The sequence below is a fragment of the Saimiri boliviensis genome, chromosome 17 (assembly GCF_048565385.1).
Source record: "Saimiri boliviensis isolate mSaiBol1 chromosome 17, mSaiBol1.pri, whole genome shotgun sequence".
Classification (NCBI taxonomy): Eukaryota; Metazoa; Chordata; class Mammalia; order Primates; family Cebidae; genus Saimiri; species Saimiri boliviensis.
Window position 1 is genome coordinate 63983709 of NC_133465.1, and position 26544 is coordinate 64010252.

A 26544-nucleotide genomic window follows, 5' to 3' on the forward strand; every position below is an offset into this window, starting at 1 on the left:
AGGCCAAGGTGGGAGGATTGCTTGAGTCCAGGAGTTCAAAACCAGCCTGGACAGCACAGTGAGATCCCTGTCCCTACAAAACATAAAAAGTTAGCCAGGAGTGGTGGTGCGAACCTGTAGTCCCAGCTACTTGGGGGGCTGAGGCAGGAGGATAGCTTGAGCCTGAGGGATCGAGGCTGCAGTGAGCCATCCATGATCGTGCCACTGTGCCTCTGCACTCCAGCCTGGGTGACAGAGTGAAACCCTATCAAAGAAAAAGAAGCCCAACCTGATTCTTGTCACAGCATGCCCATTTGCAAACTGTCCAGCCTGAGGGGCAGCCTAGGCCAAAGGACAGGACAAAATCTGGGAACCCGAGTGAGAGAGTTGGTTTCCATCGAGCTCTATTCGGTTTATCTAGTTATTAAACCCAAGGCTGACGGCTGCTTCTTGCTGCGGTTTATTAATAGCCATTCCCAACACAGGCTCCTCAGGGGCAGCGGGGAAGCCAGTCCCAGGGCACAGGCTGGCATCACACTCTGCCTCTGAGGGACCTCAGGCAGTCTGAGGCAGCCCTGGGGACATGAGAGCTTCCTTTCCCAGCCACTTTCCTGGGAAGTAAACTTCATCGTCGCTTCTTCTCCTGGTGTTGGGGCTGCCGGGCTCAGCTTCCGTGGGGGCAGAGGATGCAGGGGATGGACATCGGAATCGGGAGAGGCTCCAACATCCCCCAGGAAACCGAGGCCCCCGGGAGGCAGGAAAAACCGGCTCCAGGTGGCCGGTAGAGTTGGAGGCAGAGCTGGGACTCGAATCCCGTTTTCCCAGGGCCTCCTGAGGACAGGAACCTTTCCCCGTGTTTCCTGGGAGGGCAACCGTTGTTATTGTCGCCAAGAATGGAGGCGGTAGCGTCAGACCTAGACTTTCCTGCACTGTTTTGTGGCTCTTCCAGCAACAGGCAGGGAGCCAGCAGGGCACACGGACCCAGCCGTGGTGACCTAGATTCTGGGTTCAGGGGTGGAGACTTGTTTGCTATTGGGGTGCCCTGACTCAGGCTGTTCTGTAGCACACCCCGGGTAAGAGAGGTGCTCGCTGCATACCACTGGGCGGGTGGCCTGGGCAAAGGGACAACTGTTTGCCACCCATGCCGGTGAGCAGTGGGTGCAGACACCCACCCAGAGGCACCTGCTGAGATGCACGCAACGCCCATTGGAACCCGAGGCTGCCAGCCGCCGTCCTGGAGACCCCAGAGACAGGCGGGCAGGCGGGCAGGCGGCAGATGCGTGTGCCCCTCGGGGCAGCGTGGCTGGCGGGGCGCGCCCTAAAGGACAGTGGCACGGGGAGCGGCCCGCGAGCTGAGGGGCGCGGGCGGGCGCGCAGGAGTTAGCGAACTGACGCGGAGGCGCCGGGCGGACGCATGGTCGCGCCGAGGACCTCAGGGCGGCACAGACGGGCACACACCGCGCAGAGGCGCAGGCTCGGAGGCCTCCCGGGCGGAGGCAGCCAACTCTCGCCCGCAGCGCAGGGAGGGGCGGGCGCCGGGGGCGGGGCGGCGCCGTCCGGGCCCTCCCTCTGCTCCGCCTCCGGTCAGCGCCCTTGGCCGCCGGCGCGTTGTTGGTTTCGGGTTGTCAGGCAGCAGGCGAGGCTGCGGGCAGCGGGCGGACGCGACCCGGCGGCGGTGGGGGTGCGGCTGGGCCATGCCCGGTGGCGCGCCCTGAGCCCCTCCACCTGCCGCAAGCATGAAGGACAGCGGGGACTCCAAGGACCAGCAACTCATGGTGAGACCCCCGAGACCTCCTCCTCACCCCGCTCCGCGTCTACTTCAATCGGCCTCCAGCAGACAGAGAGTTCTGGTTCCCTCGCCGCCCCACTGACAGGACAGGCTAAGCCAGGGCCGGGACTCTTCAGAGCAACTTTCCCCAAGTCCTGCGGGATGGGTGTCAAGAAGGGACCATGGCCTTCTGAGACTTTCCTGAGCCCGAAAACTATCCCAACTTCAACCTCACCCCCGCCTTTACCCCCTCCCGTTGGAGGACCCCGCCCCCAGACCCTGTGCAGCTGAATCTCGGCTCTCTCATCCAGAAACGCCAGGGGCAGCGAGGAAAGTCGGGGTTTCCCCGTTAACCAGAGGCTGCCCCAGTCCTGGTGAGGTCAGGAGTTTAAAGGGATTTGGGGATCACCAGTAAGCAGACAAGGGCCCCTGGCGCCAGGATGGGCCCGGAGTGCCTGATTCTTGGGCTGCAACACAGATGCTGTCCAAGTCCTGACTAAATATTTCAGAGAAGTGCTAGATGCAGCTACCATGGCCCCGCAGAGCCCTGGGGTCTGGGACAGATGCGGAGGTGAGAGTGGGGGCTGTGGGGGAACGTTGAATTCCTGATCATCAGTGGTGCTGGGGCCAGAGCAATAAGGGGGATGCCTCAGCGACCTTGAGGCCACTAGGCTGTGGGGGAGGGGGTGTCTCTCAGAAAGCCCCTTCCTCATCCTCCAATTTTTGAGATCTGGGAACGGCCCTCATCACCAGAAGGTGGGCAGTAAGGTAACTGGAGGATCATGTTGCCCCGAGTCCCTACCTATGAAGGGTGGACTTGCTTCTCCAAAGAAGAGCCTCGACTGCAGCCCCTAAGCAAGGCCTGGGCTCTAGGACATCATCTCTGGCTGTTTAGAAAGTGTCCCTTTGAAAATGGTTGGCCTTGGCGTGTGTTGTGTGCCCCCAGGGGCAAGGAGTGGAATTTGGCTGAAGAGACCAATAAAGGTCATCTGTACGGTAGTGGCGGTCCCTCTGAAAGTCCTTTTTTTTTTTTTGGAGATGGAGTTTCACTCTCTCGCCCAGGCTCTGGAGTGAAGTAGTGCCATCTCGGCTCACTGCAACCTCCGTCCCCCGGCAAGCGATTTTCCTGCCTCAGCCTCCCAAGTAGCTGGGAAAACAGGCACACGCCATCATGCCCGGCTAATTTTTGTATTTTTAGTAGAGATGGGGTTTCGCCACATTGGCCAGGCTGGTCTTGGACTCCTGACCTCAGTGATCTGCCCACCTTGGCCTCCCAAAGTGCTAGGATTATAGGCATGAGCCACTGCACCTGGCCCGAGGATGTCTTCACTTGGCCAGAGGGCCATTCACTCTACCCCCACACTCAGCGGCTCTTTCCCTGTGTTCAGCAGAAGACATGCTCCCCACCCCACCCTGTTCTTTGGGGACATCCATGTACAGGATGAGAGCCATTTCTCGCTGGCTGGAGGTTAGACAGAGGCGAGGGCTCTAGACACCACTCTCCTTGGTAGGAATGTGGTCACAGGCTCTTAGGATGACAGGGGACACTCCCTGCTCCATCCCACATGCCAGGCCTCATCCCAGAGCCTGCGTTGTCTGCACCTGCAGCTACTACACATCATTCAAGTAAACACAGACAGGCTGCTTCAGTGCCGGGGCCCCAAGTTCGAGCCCAGGGGAGCTGCGAGTGATTTATTTGGGCGAGAGGCTGAGGCAGGCTGGAGGAGCAGACAGCTCTCTCCCCTGGGGCTCTCCCAGAGGCCAGGGCTCCTGGGGAGCCTCAGAGACTCAGACACAGTCCACCACTCTGGGGACCTGTTGCTCTCTGACCTGGGGCAGGGAGGGCTTGACCTAACCACCCTCAGAAGGAAGGTAGGGGTTTCCCGGTTAACCAGAGGCTGCCCCAGCCCTGGTGATGTCAGCAGTTTAAAGGGATTTGGGGATCACCAGTAGGAAGACAAGAACCCCTGGTGCCAGGATGAGGTCCCGGAGGAAGGGGCTTGCCCACCCACCCACAGCCTAGTGGCGGCTCAAGGTCACTGAGGCATCCCCCTTATTGTATGGGACAGAGGCCTGAGCTAGCTGAATGCTAGAGAAGCCAGGGGCTTCCCTGGGTTCTCTCTGAGGCCTGCCTGGCACAGTCCTCTCCCTCTAATCCAAGGGGCTTGGTTTTCCCTCCCAGGTAGCACTCCGGGTCCGGCCCATCAGTGTAACAGAGCTGGAGGAAGGAGCCACCCTCATCGCCCATAAAGTGGATGAGCAGGTATGCGGGGTTCCACAGCAGGAGCTGCAGGGCAGAGGTCTGCTTAGATGGCTCAGCTCACGTCGGGGGGCAGGAGGTGCCCCTGTGGCTTGCAGCACCATTCTTCCTCCACTCACTGAACTCTTGGCTGTGCTGTTGATGACACCATCAAGAAAGCTGGGGGTCCTTCTTCCAGGAAGCCTTCCTAGACTGATCCAAGGAGAACTGGGAGCTTCCCTATCCTGGGTGGGCCCTGATTCTTTACCCAATGCTTGACTTTCCCCCCTAATATGCCTACTACCCACAGAGCACATATATACGTGGTCGAGGGCTAAAGCGCGTCTCTAGGGTGTTCGTGTGTGACAAAGTGCTTGGCTTTCCATTTGCAATCTTGGCCCTCATGTCACCAGGATGAGGAAGGCAGTACACACGTGGCAATCAGTATTCATCAAGTACCAGCTGCATGGTGGGCACTGGGCTAGAAGCTGGGAAACTGGCGAACAGAAAAGTCCCTGTCCTCCCTCTGTGACCTTAAGTCCAGTGTGGAGAGATGAGGCGTTCATCGGAGAATTGCATCACAAACAAACACGAGTTTGCAGCTAACGAGGGCTGCAAAGAAATGCTTAGTGGCATGAGAGGCAGGAAGATGGGGGGTTAAGATCTAAACCTGGAGGTCAGGGAGGGCTTCCGTAGGAAACTGTGCTTGAGCTGAAACATGAGGGCTGAAGAAGAGGTCATAAGAAGCACGCATGAGGGGAGCAAGATTGGCCTGAGGGGCTTGCACGCGCAAAGGCTCCGTGGTGAGAGGGACCGGGATGTAATTGGGTAGCTGAGAAAAGGCCAGTGTGGCTCCAGCAGGAGAGAAAGGGGCAAGAGGTGTGAATGGGCTGCGCCAAACCACATGCTCTGAGACCATGGCCAGGACGTTTGTTGGGGTAGGCAGCTGAGGACTCGTGCTGGAGTGGGCACGGGCACAGTGGAGGGGCAGCAGGGGCAGGCTTGGTGCCCAGGTAGGAGCATCATGGTGATAGGCTGTGCCGATGGCTCAGAGACATTGGGTGGCACTGTCCAATGCAGCGAAAGGCACACACGAGTACCTGATGGGCCTGGGCTCAGGTCCCACAGGCTGGACTCATGAAGCCCAGGGCCCCTGATAAGCAAACCAGAGGCGGATGGCACAGCCTCCAATGCCTGCCTGCTTCTGGGCTCCCCAGGGGCTGCGGCCCACTCCAGTCTCTTTCCTCAGCAGTGATGGTGGGACTGTGGGCACAGTAGAGCCATTGGTACCAGCGTCCTCATTTCTTTTCCCGTATTCTGTCTTGGCAAAGGGTGGGCTTCCTCAAAGACCTTGGGAAAAGCAGGGGATGGCTGGGAAGACCCTGTCTAAATGGGTCAGACCCAGCTGGAGCAGAATGAATGCACGGAAACAGTGGTTCGCGGAGGTTCTGCCGTTGGCCGGCTGTGCAGTCTGTGGGGGATTGCTTCCGGGATCTCCGCGTGCCTCATGTGTAAGTGGAGATGGTCACCACGATGCCTTCTTTAGAGGGTCTTTGTAGGCTAACGTATGCACAGGCTTACCCCGTGCTCAGCACGGAGGAAGAGTTGCATAGATGTCAGCTATCGACGTCTGTTAGAGACTGAAGCTCCCTGGGGCTGCTGGATTGGCCCAGGAGCCATAGAGCTCAGGAGGAGAGGCCTCCTTCCAGGCAAAGCCACTCTCTGTTTGTGCAACTTGTCCCGGAAGACATCAGTCCTCGGGGCTGGGACAATGCTGACTCTCTCTCTGCTACTCCTGGCTCCTGGCCTGCGTGGGGGCTGCTAAATATTAACTGGTACTGATGGAAACGCTCCCTGTCAAGGAGACAGCCCATTGTGAGCCCACACATGGCAAACACTGGCTCCTTTCTATCCCTGCGTGTGCAGCGGGAGGGGCTCCCTCTCTGGATCTGACCTTACCCAGCCAAGATACACCTCCACCTCCGAGAAGGCCTCCAAGATGGGCCGTTCTAACAGGGCTGTGCCTTTGTCAGCTGGAGGTGCAGAGAGGCTTGTCTGGGCTGAGACTGAGGAGGGCTTTCCATGCAAATTCCTTGTGGGCTTCAGGTCTCCTAAGCTCCTTCTGTCCCCAGAGGGTTCAAAGACTGGCTCGCACCAGGAACCCAGCCCCACCTTTCTAATGGAAGCCTGCGGTTTAGCAGCAGCCACAACTCCCAAGCTGGGACCCTTCTGATAACAACTCCATCCCTCTGACAAACGCCTGGCAAGCAGGAGACAAGATATGCGAACCCAGGAAGTGAAATGGACACGGGCACCCCTTACCCTTGTCCCCACCCTGACCAGTCCCCCCACCTCCCGACCTTCACCCACTCTAGTGACCCTGTAGCTTGCCCAGCCCTGGTCCAGAGGGAGGCTCGGGGTCCAGTCCTCGCCAGCTTCACTGATGGGGCTGCTGGCCCGTCGAAGTTCTGCCCCTCCTGAGGCCTGGAGGCCCCGTGGGCAGGTGAGTCTGTTTGGGAGCTGAGCCAGGACATGTGGGTCCCGAGTGGGCAGAGGTGGACTGAGGATGCCGTAACCCACTGGACTGGGCCACAGTGAGGGGCCCTAGGACAGCCTTGCTTAGTCTGGGCATTGTTCTGGGGACACTTTGATGAGGGAGATTATCGCAACGAGGCATGGCAGAAGGGACATTCCCACAGGCAGCGAGTCCTCTGGAACAGGAGCCCCGTGTGCTTGGATTCTGGGGAAGCTGGAGTTCAGGTTTGGATTTTTTTGTTTTTTTGAGATCGAGTCTCACTCTGTCACTCAGGTTGGAGTGCAATGGCGTGATCTCTGCTCACTGCAACCTCCGCCTCCTGGGTTCAAGAGATTCTCCTGCCTCAGCCTCTCATGTGCCTGGGATTATGGGTGCACGCCACCACACCCAGCTAATTTTTGTATTTTTAGTAGAGACGGGGTTTCGCCATGGTGGCCAGGCTGGTCTCGAACTCCTGACCTCAGGTGATCTGCCCAGCTTGGCCTCCCAGAGTGCTGGGATTACAGGCGTGAGCCACCACACCCAGCTGGGTTTGAATTTTTAATGGGGACAGTCCAGGTGCCTTGGAAGGCCCATGATCCCAGGGCCCCTTTCAGTTCTGTGCCACAGTGCCTTCTTTAGAGGGTCCCTGTGGGCTAACATAGGCACAGTGCGTAACACAGCACCTGGTGTGTGTCTATGTAGGGGTTAATAAAATGTGACTGTATCTCAAGGGCCGAAATGTGGGATGATTTCAGGTCCCAAAGGTAAATAAAACCTGGCCCTTGAGCCTTCCTGCTCCCTCTTCCTGTGTCAGAGTGCTCGGGATGGTTCCCAAATGGACACCACGTGTGTGTGTGTGTGTGTGTGTGTGTGTGTGTGTGTGTGTGTGTTCCTGGAAGCGTGGTAGGAGCTCCATGTCTTAGTAGCTCTTGGAGTGAGACCAGACCCTAACACTTAAACACAGAAGGTGGGAAAACAGCAGGCGGGCCTGGTTTCATTTACCCCTGGAACCCGAGAGGAGCAGGGACAGCCTGAGAAGCTGGTGGGGCTCCAGCCTTCCAGGTGGGGGAAAAATCTACAAACCAAACAGCCGCCCCCCACTCCCCATCCTTCCCAAAGCCTCCAGCCCTCGGACCCTCCTCCCAGCTCTCTCAGGCTGTGTTTGCAGGATTTAAGTCAGCTGACCATGTGTATAATCCCATCACTAGCATTCATCTGCTGGAAACCCACTGTCACCCCACTCTGCCCCCAGGGTGTTATGGAGCCAGGTAAGGGTTCCCACAAGCCCAGCTATGGGGCCTCGGCCAGGAGGGCAGGGTGAGGGTGGGAAGGGAAAGAAGAGCGAAGGCAGAAGGGCCGCCCGGGGAGATAGGGCCGGACAGTGTGACTGCTGGGCTGGAAAGGAGAAATGTAAGCAAGAGGAGTGAGCCCTGGGCTCCCGAGAGCAGAGAAGCCCTGGGCCCGGGAACCAGAGCTCCCAGGCCGTCTCAGCCACACTGTGTCCCGGCCACGCCCTGGTGGACATGTTGAAACTCTCCCTGGAGCCTCTGCTTCCTTGTCAGAACACAGGAGAACAGGAAACCTGCCCCACCCACCCCGTCGAGAGGATTAAAGATTATGTAAGGGGGTACTGCAGCCATGCAACTGGGAACCTGTTGGGAAAGATAAATAAAGTATAAGGTGACCGATGCCAGGTGCCCGAGCCTGGGAGTGCTGTGGGAGCAGCTGTCTTGATCCCACTTGCCTGCCTTCGGGCAGTGAGGTGGGAAACTCCCTGCACACCGACCATCTGGATGCATCTTGGCCCTGTCGCCCCAAAGAGCTGAGCTGGTAGAGAGTGGCTGGGGAGGGGCCAGGATTCTCACCCCTCCCCACTTAGCCACCCCATGTGCCCAGCCCCACCCAGTCCTAGGCAGCCACTGAAGTACTTGCTATCTCCATATGGCTCTTTCTGGACATTTAATCTGAATGGAATAATGCAGTATGTGGTCCCAATTTTTTTTTTTTTTTCAGATACAGTCTGGCTCTGTCACCCAGGCTGGAGTGCAGTGCCACGATCTTGACTTACTGCAACCTCTGCCTCCGGGGTTCTAGTGATTCTGTCTCAGCCTTCCAAGTAACTGGAATTGCAAGCATGCACCACCGCCGGCTAATTTTGTGATTTTAACAGAGACGAAGTTTCACCATGTTGGTCAGGCTGGTCTCAAATTCCTGACTTCAGGTGATCCACCTGCCTTGGCCAGCCAAAGTTTTGGGATTACAGGTGTGAGCCACTGCACTTGGCTGGGCTTAATGTTTTTGAAGTTCAAGTTCATTCACATCATAGCTCCTATCAGAACTGTACTTTTTTTTTTTTTTAAGAGATGGGTGTCTCACTTTGTCACTGCCACCTGGAATTCCCGGTCTCAAAAGATCCTCCCACCTCAGCCTCCCAAGTAGCTGGGACTACAGGCACATGCCACCATGCCAGCTGATTTTTCTTTTTTTTTTTTTTTTTGACATGAAGCCTCGCTCTTGTCACCCAGGCTGAAGTGCAGTGGCTTCATCTCAGTTCACTGCAACCTCCGCCTTCTGGGTTCAAGCAATTCTCCTGCCTCAGCATCCTGAGTAGCTGGGATTACAGGCATGTGCCACCACACCTGGCCAATTTTTGGGGTTTTTTGTATTTTTTGTAGAGATGGGGTTTCTCCGTGTTGGTCAGGTTGGTCTCAAACTCTCGAACTCAGGTGATCCACCTGCCTCGGCCTCCCAGAGTGCTGGGATTACAGGCATGAGCCACTGCGCCCAGCCCCAGTTGATTTTTAAATTTTTAGTAGAGATGGGGTCTGGCCATCTTGCTCAGGCTGGTCTCAAACCCCTGGGCTCAAGTGAGCCTCCTGCCTTGGCCTCCCAAAGTGCTGGGATTGCAGGTGTGAGGCACTCTGTCCAGTCACCTGAACTTCACTCCTTTTGATGGTTGACTAATGTCCGTGGTGTGGATTCACCATGTGTCATTTTTCCTTTCCTCAGTTGATGGGCATGTGGGTTGTTCTTACTCTTTGGCTGTTATACATGATCCTCTAGGTTGCAAGGATCCTCACACTTGGCATCTGGATGAATACAAGGAAGGGTAGATTTATGGGCCCATTCCTCCAGAGATTCTGACTCTGTGCGTCTGGGAAGTGCCTGAGAATCTGCATTTTATAAGCTCCCTGAGTGACTCTGGTGAAGGTATCTGCAGACCCTTCGAGAGACACAGCCCTAGACTATATTCTCGGTTATACATACTTCCCATCCTAAGCCTCCAGATCTCAGCATCCTATAGCCAGATGGGGATCTGATCAGGATGTCAGCCAGGTGTGGCTGCATCCTAAGAGCCGGCTGGGCTTTGGTGGCTTTATGAGCTCAGCAGGGTCAACTTTGGCCTTCTCCATTCAGCCTAAAGGCTGACAGGGTCCAGGGACAACCTTCCTGGGATCAACAGCTGCCTTTATTGAGGACTCCCAGGTTGGTACGTTTACAACTAGAAACATGATCAGCAACAGATTCTCCTTTAAAAATAAAAACAAACAAAAAACAACCAGAAGCAGCCTTACAAGGGTGCTGTCTACCTAGAATCAGGTTTTGTTGTGGTTTGTTTTTACCCTTAAGAATGAAGGGGCTTGGCTCAAGCCTGTAATCCCAGCACTTTGGGAGGCTGAGGCGGGTGGATCACGAGGTCAAGAGATCGAGACCATCTTGGCCAACACGGTGAAACCCCGTCTCTACTAAAAATACAAAACATTAGCTGGGCATGGTGGCACGTGCCTGTAATCCCAGCTACTCAGGAGGCTGAGGCAGGAGAATTGCCTGAACCCAGGAGGCGGAGGTTGCGGTGAGCCGAGATCGCGCCATTGCACTCCAGCCTGGGTAACAAGAGCGAAACTCCGTCTCAAAAAAAAAAAAAAAAAAAAAAAAGAATGAAGGGGCTATGGCCTGGCTCCCTGGGCTGCAGATAAAGCCAGAGCCAGATTCTCTGCTGAGGCTTCCTGAGTAGGATGGGGGTGTGGGTATGATATGATTTCTTCTCTCAAGGCTACAGCCCTGTAGATCTTCCAACAGGGAAAAACTTGAGGCCCAGAGAAGTATTGCAGCTTCCTAAAAGTCACACAGCAATGTCAAACTGAGCCTCATTTGTGGCTCCCCTTCTCTCAGAGATTTTTGCCACTAGCCTTGGAGGCTGTGGGAGGAATGGGCTAAGTCAGTGGGTCTCAACCAGGGTGATTTTGCCACCAGTAACATGTGGCAATGTCATAACCAGGGGGAAGGGTGTGACTGGCATCTACTGGGTAGCGGCCAGGGATGCTGCTCAACATTCTACAATGCACAGAACTGCCCCCACAGCAAAGAATGATCCAGCCCCAAATGTCAACAGTGCCAAGCTGAGAAAGCCTGGTCCATGCTCAGCCATCTGGAGGCCAGAAAGAATCCTGTTAAAACTGTAAAGCCGATAAATGCAGCTGCAACTAAGTAGTGTGACATGCTTTGTGCAAAATGTTTTTCACCTAGGACATGCTTGGGATGAGCCTTGTCCCCGATGGGGACACAGCTTATGGATGAGACCTCCTCTCCCTGGCCTGAGGCCCCCCACTTCCCTACAGGATCTTGAGTTTCCAGGCTCAAAGACTCCAACTCTGTCTGGAACTCTAGAAAGGTCAAAATCTGCATCGAACTAAGAGCAGGGCTAGGAGAGGGGGCCATGGAGGTGGAAGCTCAAACCAGAGCCTCTGCTGAGTTGGGAGCCTGGAGCTGCGCTTGGAGGCAGAGCTCGGGCATGAAGCTGCGCGCCTCTCCTGTGAGCAAAGATTCCCCTAAAACCTCCCGGAGGCAGGCGCCCAGTGTGCAGCAAGCAAGAGAATGCATTCCCTGGGTGGCGGTGAGAGGTAGTGCCCACGCTTAAGGCTGCCTAAGCCTCCCACATGCTTAAGGCTGGGGGAGGGGCTGGTCGAAGCCCCACTTGGGTGTGGCAACACTCAGCTCCCTATGGCAGGTGAGCCTGCCTTGGATGTCGTATTAGTTTGCAAGCTGCTGTAGCAAAGTGCTACGCACTGGCGGCTTCAACAACAGCCGTTTACCCTCTCACGGCAAAGCTCCCTGGGTGACTCTGGGAGTGACCCAGGAAGTCCACAATCCAGGTGGCAGCAGGGAAGGGTTTGCTCCAGGCCTCTCTTCTTGGCTTTATTTTTATTTATTTATTTTTGAAACAGAATCTCACTCTGTGGCCCAGTCTGGAGTGCAGTGGTGCGATCTCGGCTCACTACAACCTCCACCTCCTGGGTTCAAGTGATTCTCCTTCCTCAGCCTCCCAAGTATCTGAAACTACAGGCACACACCAACTAATTTTTTGTACTTTAGTAGAGACAGGATTTCACCATGTTGGCCAGGCACCTTTTGAACTCCTGACCTCAGGTGATTCACCCGCCCCGGCCTCCCAAAGTGCTGGGATTACTGGCATGAGCCACCGCACCTGGCTCCCCTTGGCTTTAGATGGCCATCTTCTCCCTGTGTCTCTTCCTAGCAGCTTCCCTGTATGCAGATCTGTGCCCAAATTTCCCCTTTTTGTACCGACACTAGTCGTAGTGGGTAAAGGACTGCCCTTCTCCAATATGACCTCATTTTCCTCAACTGATTTCACTTGCAGCCGCCCCATTTCGAAATAAGGGGTACCTGCTAAGGCACTAGACATCAGGACTTCACAAGAGGAAACCTGGCGGGACACAGCCCCACCTGTAACGAGCAGGTGTCCCCCAGCCAGGCAGCTGTCTGTCCACTCGTGCGCTTGGAGAGGCATGGTGGGCAGGCTGGGTTCTGAGACCCGCCGCTCTGAATCGGCCCAGCTCTGGACTTTGCAGCGCAGCTTTGGGTAATTTACTTAACCCAACTGATTCCTCATCTCCATGCCAGTGATAATAAGAGTACCCAATCTTTGTTTGTTTTTTGTTGGTTTGTTTGTTTGTTTGTTTGTTTGTTTGAGATGGAATCTCGCTCTGTCACCCAGGCTGGAGTGCAGTGGCACAGTCTCGACTCACTGCAATCTCTGCCTCCCAGGTTTAAGCAGTTCTCCTGCCTTAGCCTCCAAAATAACTGGGACTATAGGCACTGCCACCAAGCCTGGCTAATTTTTGTTTTTGTTTTTGTTTTTGAGACAGAGTCTCACTCTGTCACCCAGCTGGAGTTCGGTGGTGCAACCTTGGCTCACTGCAACCTCCACCTCCCAGGTTCAAGCAATTGTCCTGCCTCAGTCTCCCCAGTAGCTGGAATTACAGGCACCTGACACCATATCCAGCTGCTTTTTGTATTTTTAGTAGAGGTGGGGTTTCACCATGTTGGCCAGTCTGGTCTCCTGACCTCGTGATCCACTTGCCTCGGCCTCCCAAAGTGCTGGGATTATAGGCATGAGCCATTGTGCCTGGCAAGAGTGCCCACTCTTAAGCTGTCAGGGAAAACATATGCCAAGCCCTTGGCACCGTGCCTGGCACAGTCACCACTCCCCATAAACAGCAGCTTTATTCAGCAAGCATCCCTTGGGCATCTGCTGTGGGCCAACCAGGGGGGCCTTTAGAGGGAGGCTCCGAGGATGTTGAGAAGCCTCCCCAGCAGGGACTGCATGAGCTCACGGGGTGGGGGGTACCTGGCTGGGTGGGGCACGAGTGTGCTGGCCTCTGTGGACGTGCACGTCAGTTCTCGGGACTGTGCAGTGAAGATCCCTGGCACGGAGGATAGAAGGCGAAACTCCAGTTCTCTCTTCCTAACCCTGAGTTTCTCACAAGAAACCCCAGTGACCTGAGCGGAGAAACACGGCCACAGCCTGCCCATTGCCTCTTTGCCTTACTCATGCCATTGTCCAGAATTCTCTCTCCACTCCACCTCTCTCATTCTTTAGGACTCAATGCTGGTGCCACCTCTTCCAGGAAGTCTTCCTCTAGGGGCAGGATCGGGTGCCTCTCTGTGCTCTGGCACATTCCTGGTTATTAAAATGATCCATGAGTGTCAGAAGGCAGGAAACCAGGCCTCCCTTTGCCGTCTCTCCCTGGGACCTCGCTCAGCAAGCGTGTTGACCTTGACTGAGTGCCCCATGCTGGTCTCCTTGGCAGCTCAGAGCACCTGTCCCCACCCCCACCCCCCAAAAACAGCTCAGCTCCAGCTCACCTGGTGGAGGGGCACAAGGACTCCATTGTGGCTAGAGGGGACAGGAATAGGGTGATGCTCTAGAGGGTGGGGCGGGGGCTGGAGCACAGACAGACGGAACCCAGACAAAGCCCTCTTTAAACAGGGATCGTGGCAGCTGTGCTGACAGTGTCCTCCAGGAGCCGGTTAGCGAAAGGAACCAATGCCCAGGGTGCTGTGAACTTGGCAGTGTCTGGAGGTTGTGTGAAGGTCATGGGTTGGGGGGATGGGCATTTGTACATGCTGCTCACCCTCCTCAGCACCAAAGGCTCCCCACCCAAAGGGTGCTCCTCAGGCCACTGGTCCTGCCTGTGTCCACAGGAACACTGGCATTGAGATGAGAGCGGGTGCAGCTGGTCAGGTTCCGATTGCGTCCCATGGGGACCTCTGCCGGGGGACTCAAAGCCAGGTTTTATCTTCAGTTCAGTCTGAAACTAGAGCAGGGCTCATGCTGCTATCTTTGGGGCCTGGGACAGGGACCAGATCCTGGAAGGGGCTCGCCGTGACCACCTAGCTTTTGGCTAGCTAGCAGGGGGCCTGAGCGAGTGGCCTCATTTTCCTGGCACAAAGGCCGCTGGTCCAGTCTATCTCCAGCCCTCTCCTGTAACTGGCTGACTTGGAATCCCATCTGATTGGAAAGACTTCTGCATGAGGCTGCCAGGGTCCGGCCTCCTGGGAAACCACCCCCCTTCCCTCCTCCACTGAGAATCCCAGAAGGGGCCTTGCCAGACACCTGAAGGTCATAGGTTAGTTTTGATGCAATGAGCACAGGTATGAACCTACCCCAGGAGTCCAGGTGGTGAAGGAAGGAGATTTGACCCAGGGCACATGTAGAAGGCTGAGGGAGTCTGGTGGGAGCCCCCAGGCTATCATCCTCCTGGGACTGGGTGTCCTAAATCCCCAAGTTCAATCTTGGTAGACCCACAGTGACCCTCGAGCATGTTCCGGATCCACAGAACCTGGCTGCACTCACAGCTCTGCTTCCTGCTGCCCCCTCACCAGCCTCTCCCCACCCCTGAGCGGCTGCCTCATGCCTCGTCTGTTCCCAAGCCCTTTTGGGGACTGTCACCAGCCCTGGCTCTCCTGCTTACCCAAAAAGAGAGCACAGCCTCTGTCTCTGCTTCCATGGGGCACCCCCTATGACAGCCCACCCTCCTCAGTGCCCTGCCCGCTGTTAGGACTCAGTTTACCTCCTTGGACAGTATCTTATCCCTCATTGAATTAGGTAGGGCTAATGTGCACTGTGGGTATTGGGGCTTCCTGGAATGACAGGAACTACTGAGGGACAGGGCGAGAACTCCCCTGTCCCTCAGTGTAGGCAGGTGTGTGAGAGGTGGTTTACTAGGGTAGCCGGAGTGCCAGCCAGGACCCAGACGGCCCTAGCAACATGACTTTGTGCCTCAACTTCTCCGTCTGAGAATAATCATCATGACAATTCAAGTTGAAGGGCTCGGTAAAGATGATCTGCTGTGACTATGTACTGGGAGGAGGGGTCTGGGAATGAAGGCTGCCCATGCCCTCCCCTCTCCTCCCCTTCCCTCCCACTGAAAGAGGGGACAGAGGAGACGCCCGTGCTGGCCAAGGCCACCATCTCCCACTCTGTTCAGCACCCACGGCCCCAAGGAACATCCTCCCCTCTCATGAAGAGCACAGTGGTGACTCATTTTCCCCTGGCTGGCTGGCACAAGCCAGGGCCATGGGGAGCCCAGGTATCCCCAGGCACAGAGCAGTACTTAGAGGTGCCAGCTGCCTCTCAGGGCACTGAGGAGGGTGGGCTGTCATAGAGGTGCCCCATGGAAGCAGTGTTTGGGGGTGGGTGCATGAGAAGGATGGGACTATGGTCCAAAGGGACCTCGAGCAGGTGCAGAGCCCGTGGAATCCCAGTGACCTTCTCCACGGTGAGCGTGGGGTTGTGGCCCTCGACTTCATGGCAGTCATGGGTGCAGGGAACAAGCGGTCATTCTCAGTCTCCACTTCCGCCCTCTAACAGCGCCTTGAACTGACTGCTGAGCTCTCCGCACATACCCAGCCCTGCCTGGCCCTGTGTCCAAGCACCTCACATGCTGTCCCAGGGTCTTCTCAGCCCTGCTGGTGGGTCACGCTGCTGTCCCATCTGACAGAGGAGGAGACGGAGGCTCAGGCAGGTTACACCAGGCCAGACCACCGATAAGCGGTCACACGGGGCCTCAGCGCCTGCTCTGATTCTCCTCTGCTGCCCTTGCGCCCCTCAGGCTAAATCCTCGAAACTCAAGCCCTCCTGTGCATCTTTGAGTGCCTCCCGTCATTTCCATGAATCTGGCACTGACTCGGTCCCCACACATACTACGCTAGACTAGGGCCCCCAGCAAGGACGCAGCCTCTTTCCTCTGCATCTCTGCAGAGCTCGGGACAAGGCTCAGCACACACCAAGCACGCAGGGGCAGAGACGGGGACAGAGTGGAGCAGGCCCAGAGATTGTTCTAGTAAATGGGTCCCTCAGTCACCTTTGGAAGAGGGGAAGACCCGGCCAGGACCCTCCTGTGTCTCAACACGCATGACAACAGGTGTGTGTGCATGCGCGCTCACACACATGCGCTCACACACACACACACACACACACACACACACAGTGCTGCCACCTATACCCTGCACGGAGGGGAGCCCCAGCTCCTCCGCCTCCCCTCCCACTCCCAGCTCAGGCTCAAAGCTGCAGAGGACCACTACAGCAGTTCCTCACACCCCTGGCGCTCCCCAAGCCCAAGGCTCTGACCTCACCCTCACCCAGCTGCTTTCAGCTCTTTGCCCGCCCCAGGGTCTGCCCTGGAGGGGTGAGGCGGGGTAGGCAGGGCTGTAGCGAGGTGAATAGGAGTCTATGGGCTTTGAACACAGAGCCTGGTTGGCACCCCAGGTCTCCCTTGCTGATGTGTGACGACCTGGGGGATGTGACCCTTTGGACTCTGATTTCCTCATCCGTAAGATGGGAGTCATAGCTGGCCTTAGCCTGGCATTGTGGCAGGGTGTTAAAAGAGACTGTGTGAGGCGCGGTGGCTCACGCCTGTAATCCCTGCACTTTGGGAGGTGGAGGCAGTAGGATCACTTGAGGTCAGGAGTTCAAGACCAGCCTGACCAACATGGCGAAACCCTATCGCTACTAAAAATACAGGCGGTGCACACCTGTAATCCCAAGTATTCGGGAGGCTGTGGCAGGAGAATGATTGAACCCAGGAGGCGGAGGTTGCAGTGAGTCGAGATCACACCACTGTACTCCAGCCTGGGTAACAGAGCGAGACTCTGTCTCAAAAATAAAGAAAAGAGCATGTGTGGGGGTGCTGGCAGCAGGTCCCGACACGAAGTGAGCCCTGACGGATGCTGGCCATTCTGCGGTTGCCCCTCTTTGGCAGAGGGAGCCTGGGGGTGGTGCTGCAGTGAGGGGCAGGCCCCCAGGCTCTGGACTCGTGGTAGCCTGGGCATCACCTGTGTGTGCTCTGTCAGGAAGGTGTCCCCTTTGGGCATCCAAGGCCAGTTGTTGGCAAGCCTGACCTGACACGGGAAAGCTGAAGAGGACAGGAATGGGCTCTGGCTCTGGGACCTACCTCCAGTGGGACCTGGGCCCTGGACTCCAGCCTCTGGCCTCTCCCATCCTTTGCCCAGGTCCTGAGGTGAGGAGGGGTAGGGTCAGAGCCCCAATGGGCTTGGTTAACTTTGATTAACAAAGGGGTTAACTTTGTGAACCCTCCTGAGGGTTGACCTCATGGGGACCCGGAGATCCCAGGTGACTGCTGGCCTCCCTCCGGGGACCTTTGCAGATGGTGGTTCTCATGGATCCAATGGAGGATCCCGACGACATCCTGCGGGCACATCGCTCCCGGGAGAAGTCCTACCTGTTCGACGTGGCCTTTGACTTCACTGCCACCCAGGTGAGGGAGGGCCTGGGTGTGGAGACACACAGGAGCCCCTCCTCATCCTTAGCCCCGCTCAGGAGGGGCCCTCTGGGGACCCTGCCCTTGAGCCTCAGCCTCCACTCTACCTGCTCACCCTCCGTTCCTTGAGCCTTGCCTATTCAGGAGCATTCTCATGCACATGTGACACACACACACACCCAGCGTCCTGCACTGACACACTGGGGTTGGCACTCAGACAACACCCTACACGTATACCTCGCTGACCCCTCCCAAGCTGGAAAAGGAGCTTGAAGCCCATCTGGTGCGAGGAGGACAGGTGGAGGGTGGGTTCAGGGAAACTGACACCCTCCTCCGGGACCCCCATCTCGCCCATCTGCCGGACGCTCCCGGGAACAGATGTAACGCCTCCTCAGGGCTGGGGCCAGGAGCCAGCTGTTCAGGGAGGCGTCTCAGGTGTCCCTGGCTCTCTTTCAGCCTGGCGTCGCTCACTGCAGGTGTAAGCAGAGACACCCCCTCCCCTACTCCCCACTCCCACTTATCTTGGGCCTGGGGCTCCAGGGACAGGAACCTCTCTGATCGGAGGTCAGGATGAGCCAGTGGGTGCCTGTGCTGTGCCCACCTGTGTCCCAGCCCCTGATAGGCCTTCTTCCTCGCAGGAGATGGTGTATCAGGCCACCACCAAGAGCCTCATCAAAGGCGTCATCTCAGGCTACAATGCCACCGTCTTTGCCTATGGCCCCACAGGTGAGGGGCACACCCAGGCCGAGGGCAAGGACCACAACGCCTCTATAATCCCCATCGCCCTCCTTCCCAGGAGGGGCAGGAATCCAGGATGTGGCCGCTCCAATTCCCACCCAGGGACCTCCAGCCCCAGAGGCCCCATCCTGAGCCAGGGACATCATCCTCCCCATCCCCCACCACCTCCTTGGCCATCTGGGAGGGCCCAGCCTTGAGGACAGACCCCGGTTTCCAGGCGTGCCTACCCAGCAAGGCCTCCCTCCCAGCCCTACCCTGATCACCCACCACCTGGTTCTGCCCCAGGCTGTGGGAAGACCTACACCATGCTGGGCACAGACCGCGAGCCTGGCATCTATGTTCGAACCCTCAATGACCTCTTCCGTGCCATCGAGGAGACCAGCAACGATATGGAGTATGAGGTGTCCATGTCGTACCTGGAGGTGAGCCCCCAGCCTAGGCTCCATCGGGGCTGGCGCACCTCCTGGGGGCAGTTTCCCAGAGGGCTCATCACTGCTGCTCTCCCTCATGCGTGCTGTGAGCTCCACTTTACAAACATTGCAGGCTCATCAGAGAGGTTAGGCAACTAGGCCAATGTCACACAGTCAGCGAGGGAGTGGGGATTCAAACTCAGGACCCTGCAGCTTCAAGGCCAGGCTCTGCCCTGTCCTACGCTCACCACCTAACCATGCTCACGGGCCCATTCCTTAGAGCAGACCCTGTGTGCCCTGCCAGGCTGCCTCCAGCAACTCTGCGTATGTGTATAGGGTGAAAACTGAACACACACGTGCAGGTTGGAACCTATGGGCCTTTGCCACCCAGCCACAGCCTCCTGGTGCCCAACCAGTGAGAGTACCATCACCAGACAGTGATGGGACATCACTGAGAGTGACAGAGTCCAGAAGAAGAGGCGGGAGAGCCAGTGGGCTGGACTTGGCCCGGCTCCTCCGGGAGCTGATAATCTCCTGGGTGACAGCTCAGGGAGGCAGTGAGGCGGGGCACCGGCAGCTGCCGGCCAACATGGTGTTGAGTCAGCCAGCAAGACTCGCTTTGGGGAGTGGGGGATGCCCCCAGAAGGAGCGTAGGGGTTGCCTAGCAATGAACAGGGCTGCTCACTTGGTGGGGGAGGGGGTTCTTGTCATTATCAGGTCTCCATGCAACTAGGTCAGTGTCACACAGTCAGTGAGGGAGTGGGGATTCAGACTCAGGACGCTGCCGGAGCCCAGCCTGTCTAGAAAGGAGTCCTCCTTGGGTTTGGAGCCTCCAGCAGCCTGAGATTTCCTGTGGATGCTGAAGCCCCTGACCCCTAGGAAGGAAAAGGGCCTTTCCTCCTAATCAGGGCTCTTCTGAGAGGAACCTGGGCTCAGAAAGTGTGAACTATTGTCCCTTCCTTGCACGAAAGGAAAGGGGACTTGGCCCTGGCCTAGATCTCCTGCCCTTAGCCTCCCTCCCCCGCCCCTCCCCCGCCCCTCCCCCGCCCCTCCCCCCACCCGTCCCATCAGATCTACAATGAGATGATCCGGGACCTGCTGAACCCCTCCCTGGGCTACCTGGAGCTGCGGGAGGACTCCAAGGGGGTGATCCAGGTGGCTGGCATCACTGAAGTCTCCACCATCAATGCCAAGGAGGTGAGTTTTGGGTGGCCAGCCAGGGGCCACCCAGAGGACGCTTGCAACCTGGGGGGCAGGGGGGGGCAGGGACTGAAGCCAGGGAGCTGCTGCCCACTCCGCTGAGGCTGGGGCAGACAGACGGAACCCTAAGTGGCAGCAAGGAGGGGACTCACACCTGCCCCGATGCCCCTGCCATGCTGACCCTGAGAGAGTGACCAGGCAGCACTGCCTCTCCATTTACACAGAGACCCTGACCTCCAGAGCGCCGAGGCCTACCCCAGGCCTCTCGGCGCACAAAGCCAAGCCCACCCCAGCCTGCCCTTTCCCGACGCTCAGATCAGACGTAGGACCCTCCCCGCCACCCCCGTCCCTGCTCCGGGTCTCCTCTCTGCTGGAGCATCTCCGACAGTCACAAAGAGCTGCCTCTCCTCCCTCCCACCCAGGTCATGCAGCTGCTGATGAAGGGGAACCGGCAGAGGACCCAGGAGCCCACGGCTGCCAACCAGACGTCCTCCCGCTCCCACGCAGTGCTGCAGGTGGCCGTGCGCCAGCGCAGCCGGGTCAAGAACATCTTGCAGGAGGTGCGGCAGGGCCGCCTGTTCATGGTCGATCTGGCTGGCTCGGAGCGCGCCTCCCAGGTGAGGCTTCCTGGAAGGCACACAGGGGAGAGGCCTGGGAGGAGAGAGAGTGCCCTTTAGCCACTGGAGCCAGCTGGTCCAGGCTTCACCAGGCTGGGCAGAGCCACCTCCTACGGGGAGCTGCAGGCAGGGCCTCCATGGCTTCTCCATGTTCCTGTAGCCCCAAGGAAAGGAGAGAACCCATCCCCCCTACCCCAGTCACCATGCACACCCTGCACATTTGTGCGCACGCTTCCCGCCTTGTTCTAGGGAGCACTTGCTCTCTGGAGTGCCTGTGGTCCTGCCGGCTCTCAGCTGAGCTGCCTGGGAAGCAACCTCCCTCCTACCTCGTCCTGTGCCACGGCACCTGCCCTGGGGAGAACCGGCCATGCCAGCCCTCCTCAGAAGCTTCAGCCCATCACTCTTGTTCAGACGCCTCCGGTTCTCTTAACCTTCTCCAATGCCCTCCACAGCCTTAGCGGGAGAACAGCCACAAGGTCCTCGGGAGTTGATTACCCAGGATCACCAGGTCATGGGGTGGCTGGAGAGAAACCCAGTCCCCTGCCACATCAAGCCGCACTTATGTCCTTTGCTTGCCCCCTAGACACAGAATCGTGGGCAGCGCATGAAGGAGGGGGCCCACATCAACCGCTCACTGCTGGCTCTGGGTAACTGCATCAATGCCCTGAGTGACAAAGGCAGCAACAAGTACATCAACTATCGCGACAGCAAGCTCACCCGGCTCCTGAAGGTACCCGCCACAGCTGGGCCTGGGCGCTGGGCACCGAGGGTGAGGCTGTGGATTGAACAAATGAAAATACAGGGCACCCAGCTAAATTCCAACCTCAGGATATAGGGCAAAATTTACTTTAGTGTCAGTGTGTCCCATGCAATGTTTGGAAGATTCTTATACTAAAACAAATTAGTTGTGTATCTGAAATTCAAATGTAACTGGGTATCCCAAATTTTATCTGGCAACCCTAACCAAAGGCTGGGTAACGGGAGGAGAAAGGAGCGTGTGATATCCCCACGCAGGGCTGTGGGTCAGAGCCATCTAGATTTGGGAGTGCAGGTGGGCAGTCAGCCTCACGGCCCACAGGTCTGCTGTGTGGGGATGGCCTCCTTTATGCAGGGCTGCCCTTGGCCTTAAATTATAGCAGCATCACTGAGAGCCCACTCCTGGCTTGACTCTGAGTTCAGTACTTCTCTCTGTTAGCACAGCGCAGTTAGGTAATGTTCTCAAGGGTTCACACTAGAGAGTGCTGGAAGTGGGATCCAGTCAGAGGCCTCCCTGGTCTCTTATCAGAGTCGCTGCTTAGTTAACATTGCCATCAGCTGCTGTCACAGCAGCACCTACAAGCCAGGGAGGTGGGGACAATGCCAAAAGGACTGCCCCCTTAAAAAGCAAGGAAGGCCGGGGGTGGTGGCTCACGCCTGTAATGCCAGCACTTTGGAAGGCCAAGGCGAGTGGATCACCTGAAGTCAGGAGTTCAAGATCAGCCTGGCCACCTTGGTGAAACCCTGTCTCTCCTAAAAATACAAAAATTAGCTGGACATGGTAACAGACGCCTATAGTTCCAGCTACTCAGGAGGCTGAGGCATGACAATTGCTTGAACCTGGGAGGCGGAGGTTGCAGTGAGCGGAAATAGCACCACTATACTCCAGCCTGGGCAACAGATCAAGACTCTGTCTCAAAAAAAAAAAAAAAAAAAAAAAAAAAAAAAAAAAAAAACTAAAGAGGTGAAGGAGCTTTTTAAGGTTACACAGCTGGTAATTGCTGGAGCTGGGCTTTCTTCCTCCTAAGCTTCCCACCATGTGATGTCTCATGAGTATAAGAGAGAGAGAGAGATTGCACTCACCAGGAGGGCATCATGAACAGCCTGGCAGGAGGAAGGCCTGGGGAGGCAGTCCCCACTGACCTCAGCTGCCTCCCATCCAGGACTCCCTGGGGGGAAACAGCCGCACAGTGATGATCGCTCACATCAGCCCTGCGAGCAGTGCCTTCGAGGAGTCCCGGAACACCTTGACCTACGCCGGCCGGGCCAAGAACATTAAGACTAGGGTGAGGGCCCCTGGACCGTCCACCAGGACACACCTTCCTGGGCTGAGATTCAAGCCCCTAGGCTGACCCCTGCCACCCCACCCCACTCTCTGGAACCAGCCACTGCTGCACTGGTCTCACTCCTCAGTTCTGTCACCTATACACTTTCCCTGCACCTCCAAACCTACCCCTCTGCCTGGAAGCCCACAGCTCCCAAGGGTCCCCGCTTCCTCCAGTTCCAAGTCTGTGCTCCCCCTGCCTCACCCCGTCTTCTTGCATTTCCAAAGCACCTCTTCAGGACAGTCATCACAGGAGGCAGGCTTCACTGGGCACCTGCTCTGAGCCCTTTCACATGCTGTCTCCTTTGATCCTCAAAAGCAGCAGGTGTTACTGCTGTTCCCATTGTACAGATAAGAACAGCAAGGCTTAAGAAAGTTAGGCAACTTCCCAGCTGGTCAGTGATGGCGCTGAGGATGGAAACTAGATCTGCCCTGTTTCCAAGTCCATGTCCTCACCCGTCTAAGCATGTGGGAACCCTTGCCATCCACTTAGAAACCGATTTCCGCCTGTTCGTGTGCTGAGGAGAGGGAATAGATAAATGCAGAGCATGCAGGGAACATTCTCCTGACCTCTAACACTTGCCAGCTTCTGTCCTAGAGGCTTTAAGTGTTATTCCAGCCCTTCAGTGGGGGACGGGAGACACGTTCTTGAAACAGCTCACTCATGGTTCAGAATGTTATGAATAGCAGGCAAATGATTCTGGGGCAGGTCAGGAACAGGAGGCAGGGGTGGGATGGTGGGGTCGAGTGGAACTCTCTGGAGACTATCGGTGGGACCCTGAAGGCTGGGAGGACATTCTAGAAGGCTAAGAGCAGGGAGGACCGAGGTTCCAAAGGCAGGAAGGGGCTGGCATCCGTGGTGGGCATGGAAGAACAGGACAGGTTTTCGACCGGAGCGGGATGTTGGTGCAGGGGCAGTGAGCCCAGAGAAAATCAGAGAGATGGGGGTGGAGAAATGAGGACATGCCCCACAGGCGGTAGGCAGCCACTGAAGGTCGACGTGATCTAGCAGTGAGTGGTGCAGGAGGCTGTGAAAGTGGAGGAAACGAGGCCATTACTGTCACCCAGGAAGACTGGCAGAGGCAGGGGAAGAAATGCCCTGCAGGCGGCCTCAGCGAGTGCACAGAGGCAAGGCCGGGACCCGGGGTGACTGCGCCCTGCCTCGGCTCCACACTGTGCTCCCTGCAGGTGAAACAGAACCTGCTGAGCGTCAGCTACCACATCGCCCAGTACACCAGCATCATTGCCGACCTGCGAGGCGAAATCCAGAGACTCAAGTGCAAGATTGACCAGCAGGCTGGACGGGGCCAGGCCCGGGGCCAGCAGGAACGGGGTGACATCCGCCACATCCAAGGTGTGCCTGCGGATCTGTATGAGTGGCAGCCCCCTCCAGGAGGACTCAGGTTGCTCTGGGATCAAGCCGTGTTGGGTTCAAGTCCAGACTCAGGCTCTTTCTGGCTGGGTGGTTGGGCTAGGCACTCGCCAGCTCTGAGCCTCCTAGCCTTCCACTATAAAATGGGGTTGTGATCTCTGCTTCAGACAGTCGCCAGAGATCACAACCCTATTTTACAACCCCACCTTGAAAGAGTAGGTGGGATCCCAGAGGGAGAGGCACGTGAGCACTGAGCTGCGCAACGCATGCACTGGGGGCTGTGGTGTAGGGCCGACGGGTCACCCCTGCAGCACCGGAATGGGCTTCGTTTCCTTGTCAACCTGCATATTTGCTATGATGGTTTTCCAACAGACACTAAAGTTTCTTTAAAAAAAAATTACTAATATAAAGAAAGAAGCTGACAGTAAACCTTTTTTCTTTTTTCTTTTCTTTTTTTTTTTTTTTGAGACAGAGTCTCGCTCTGTCACCCAGACTGGAGTGCAGTGTTGCAATCTAGGCTCACTGCAACCTCCTTCCAGGTTCAAGCAATTCTCCTGCCTTAACTTCCCGAGTAGCTGGGATTACAGGCAGCCACCACCATGCCCGGCTAATTTTTGTATTTTTAGTAGAGACAGGGTTTCGCCATGTTGGCCAAGCTGATCTCCAACTCCCAACCTGAGGTGATCTGCCCACCTGGGCCTCTCGAAGTGCTGGGATTATAGGCATGAAACACCGTCCCTGGCCGCAGACAGTAAAGTTTCTAAGGGCACCTTTTTATAGTTGGCACAGAGGTGCCATAAGGGTTAGCAGAAGCCCAATTCAGACCAAAAGAGCTGGGAATCACTTTTGGGTGGCAGCTTGAAGAGTCAATGTGGGGGTGGGGTGTGGGCGGATGTAGTCATCTAGGGGTTCTTTCTGGAGGAAGAAGTTGGCCAGAAAGTGGGAGCTGTGAGTGTGGAAGAAAGGGAGGGGAGGGCCCCAGGTGGGCCCAGGCTTTCCCAGCTGAACCTGCCCTCTCCTCTGACCTCACCACCCTCACCCCCCGCAGCCGAGGTCCAGCTGCACAGCGGGCAGGGTGAGCAGGCCGGCATGGGACAGCTTCGGGAGCAGCTCGTTAGCGCCTTCCAGGAGCAGATGGATGTGCGCAGGCGCCTGTTGGAGCTGGAGAACCGCGACATGGAAGTCCAGATTGACACCTCCCGACACCTGCTCACCATTGCAGGGTAAGCCCCCCGCCCCAGGACCCTCCAGGTCCCACCCCTGCGCCTGGGACCAGAGGAGCACAAGCTGTGGATGCACACTCTCCTGCCCCCGACCCCACCGCCAGCCTGAATGCCCTGTCTCTCCGGGTGGGGCTGCGGCAGCTGGAAGCACGAGAAGTCCCGCCGGGCCCTCAAACGGCGGGAGGAGCAGCGGAAGGAGTGTTACAGTAAGGATGACAGTGAGAAGGACTCAGACACAGGTGATGACCAGCCAGACATCCTGGAGCCGCCCGAGGTGGCTGCAGCCCGGGAGAGCATCGCAGCCCTGGTGGGGGAGCAGAAGCAGCTTCGAAAGCAGAAGGTGTCCAGGGTTTGGGGACAGGGAGAGTGGGTTTGAGAGGCAAGGTGGAGGGGCTAGGGTCGGGGGTAGCAGTGAGGCCTGGGAGCTCACGCCGCAAATCCTGTGTGACGTTGCTAAGTTCTTTAACTTCTCTGTGCGTGACATTCCCCACCTGCAAAATGGGGCAGTCCATGGTGCAGCCCTCATGGGGTTGTTGGGAAGATTACATAAATGCCTGGCACATACCAAGGACTCAAAAAATGGTAGCTAACGTTATCATTAGAGTTTTCCAGACCGGGCACAGTGGCTCATGCCTGTAATCCCAGTACTTTGAGAGGCTGAGGAGATCACTTGAGGCCAGGAGTTTAAGACCAGCCTGGCCAGCATGGCAAAATCCCCTCTCTACTAAAAATACAAAAAAAAAAAAAAAAAAAAAAAAAAAAAAAATTTGCCTGGAGTGGTGGCTCAAGCCTATAATCCCAACTACTTGGGTGGCAGAGGAATACGAATCACTTGAACCTGGGAGATGGAGGTTTCAGGGAGCCGGGATAGCACCACTGGCACTCCAGCCTGGGTGACAGAGCAAGACCCTGCCTCAAAAAATTATAGACTTGAAAGTACAGTAAAAGAAAAAACAAAACAAACAAAAAAAACCACCACCAACAAAAACAATAATAATAATTAGGCTTTTCCCAGTAATAGACCTTTGCCTTCTGTTCTGGGACATACCCAGACCAGGGAGGTTTAGGGTATCGTGAGCCCTGAGGGCGTCAGCTGGGCTGGGGTTGAGCAGTTATCCTCCAAGCTGCTTCCAGGGGTGGGTTGTGGTTAGAGTGGCAAGAAAGTGGACACTGAGGGGCCACCTTGGAGCAGTCCATGGTTGTAAGGCCAAAGATGCAGCTTTCAGGGCGGGCCTCAGCCTGGAGCTCCAGGAGATGCCTGGAGTCTAGGAGCTGGAGGGGAGAGGAAGGCTGGGCAGGCGGCTCGGACCCCTCTC

General features: G+C 56.8%; 1 protein-coding gene across 1 annotated transcript in view; it reads left to right on the forward strand.

Annotated features, from left to right (window-relative positions):
* The first annotated feature begins 1590 nt into the window (after positions 1–1590).
* The window catches only part of KIF19 (kinesin family member 19), a 28883-nt gene continuing 3929 nt past the window's right edge, over positions 1591–26544 (forward strand). Inside the window, exons 1-12 of the mRNA XM_003931770.4 lie at positions 1591–1754; positions 3930–4010; positions 17475–17585; positions 18227–18314; positions 18612–18748; positions 19808–19933; positions 20359–20553; positions 21137–21283; positions 22473–22595; positions 23822–23987; positions 25054–25228; positions 25370–25568. Of these exons, the coding sequence (XP_003931819.3) occupies positions 1716–1754; positions 3930–4010; positions 17475–17585; positions 18227–18314; positions 18612–18748; positions 19808–19933; positions 20359–20553; positions 21137–21283; positions 22473–22595; positions 23822–23987; positions 25054–25228; positions 25370–25568 (1587 nt within the window). The 5' untranslated portion in view covers positions 1591–1715. The remainder of the gene's footprint in view (positions 1755–3929; positions 4011–17474; positions 17586–18226; positions 18315–18611; positions 18749–19807; positions 19934–20358; positions 20554–21136; positions 21284–22472; positions 22596–23821; positions 23988–25053; positions 25229–25369; positions 25569–26544) is intronic.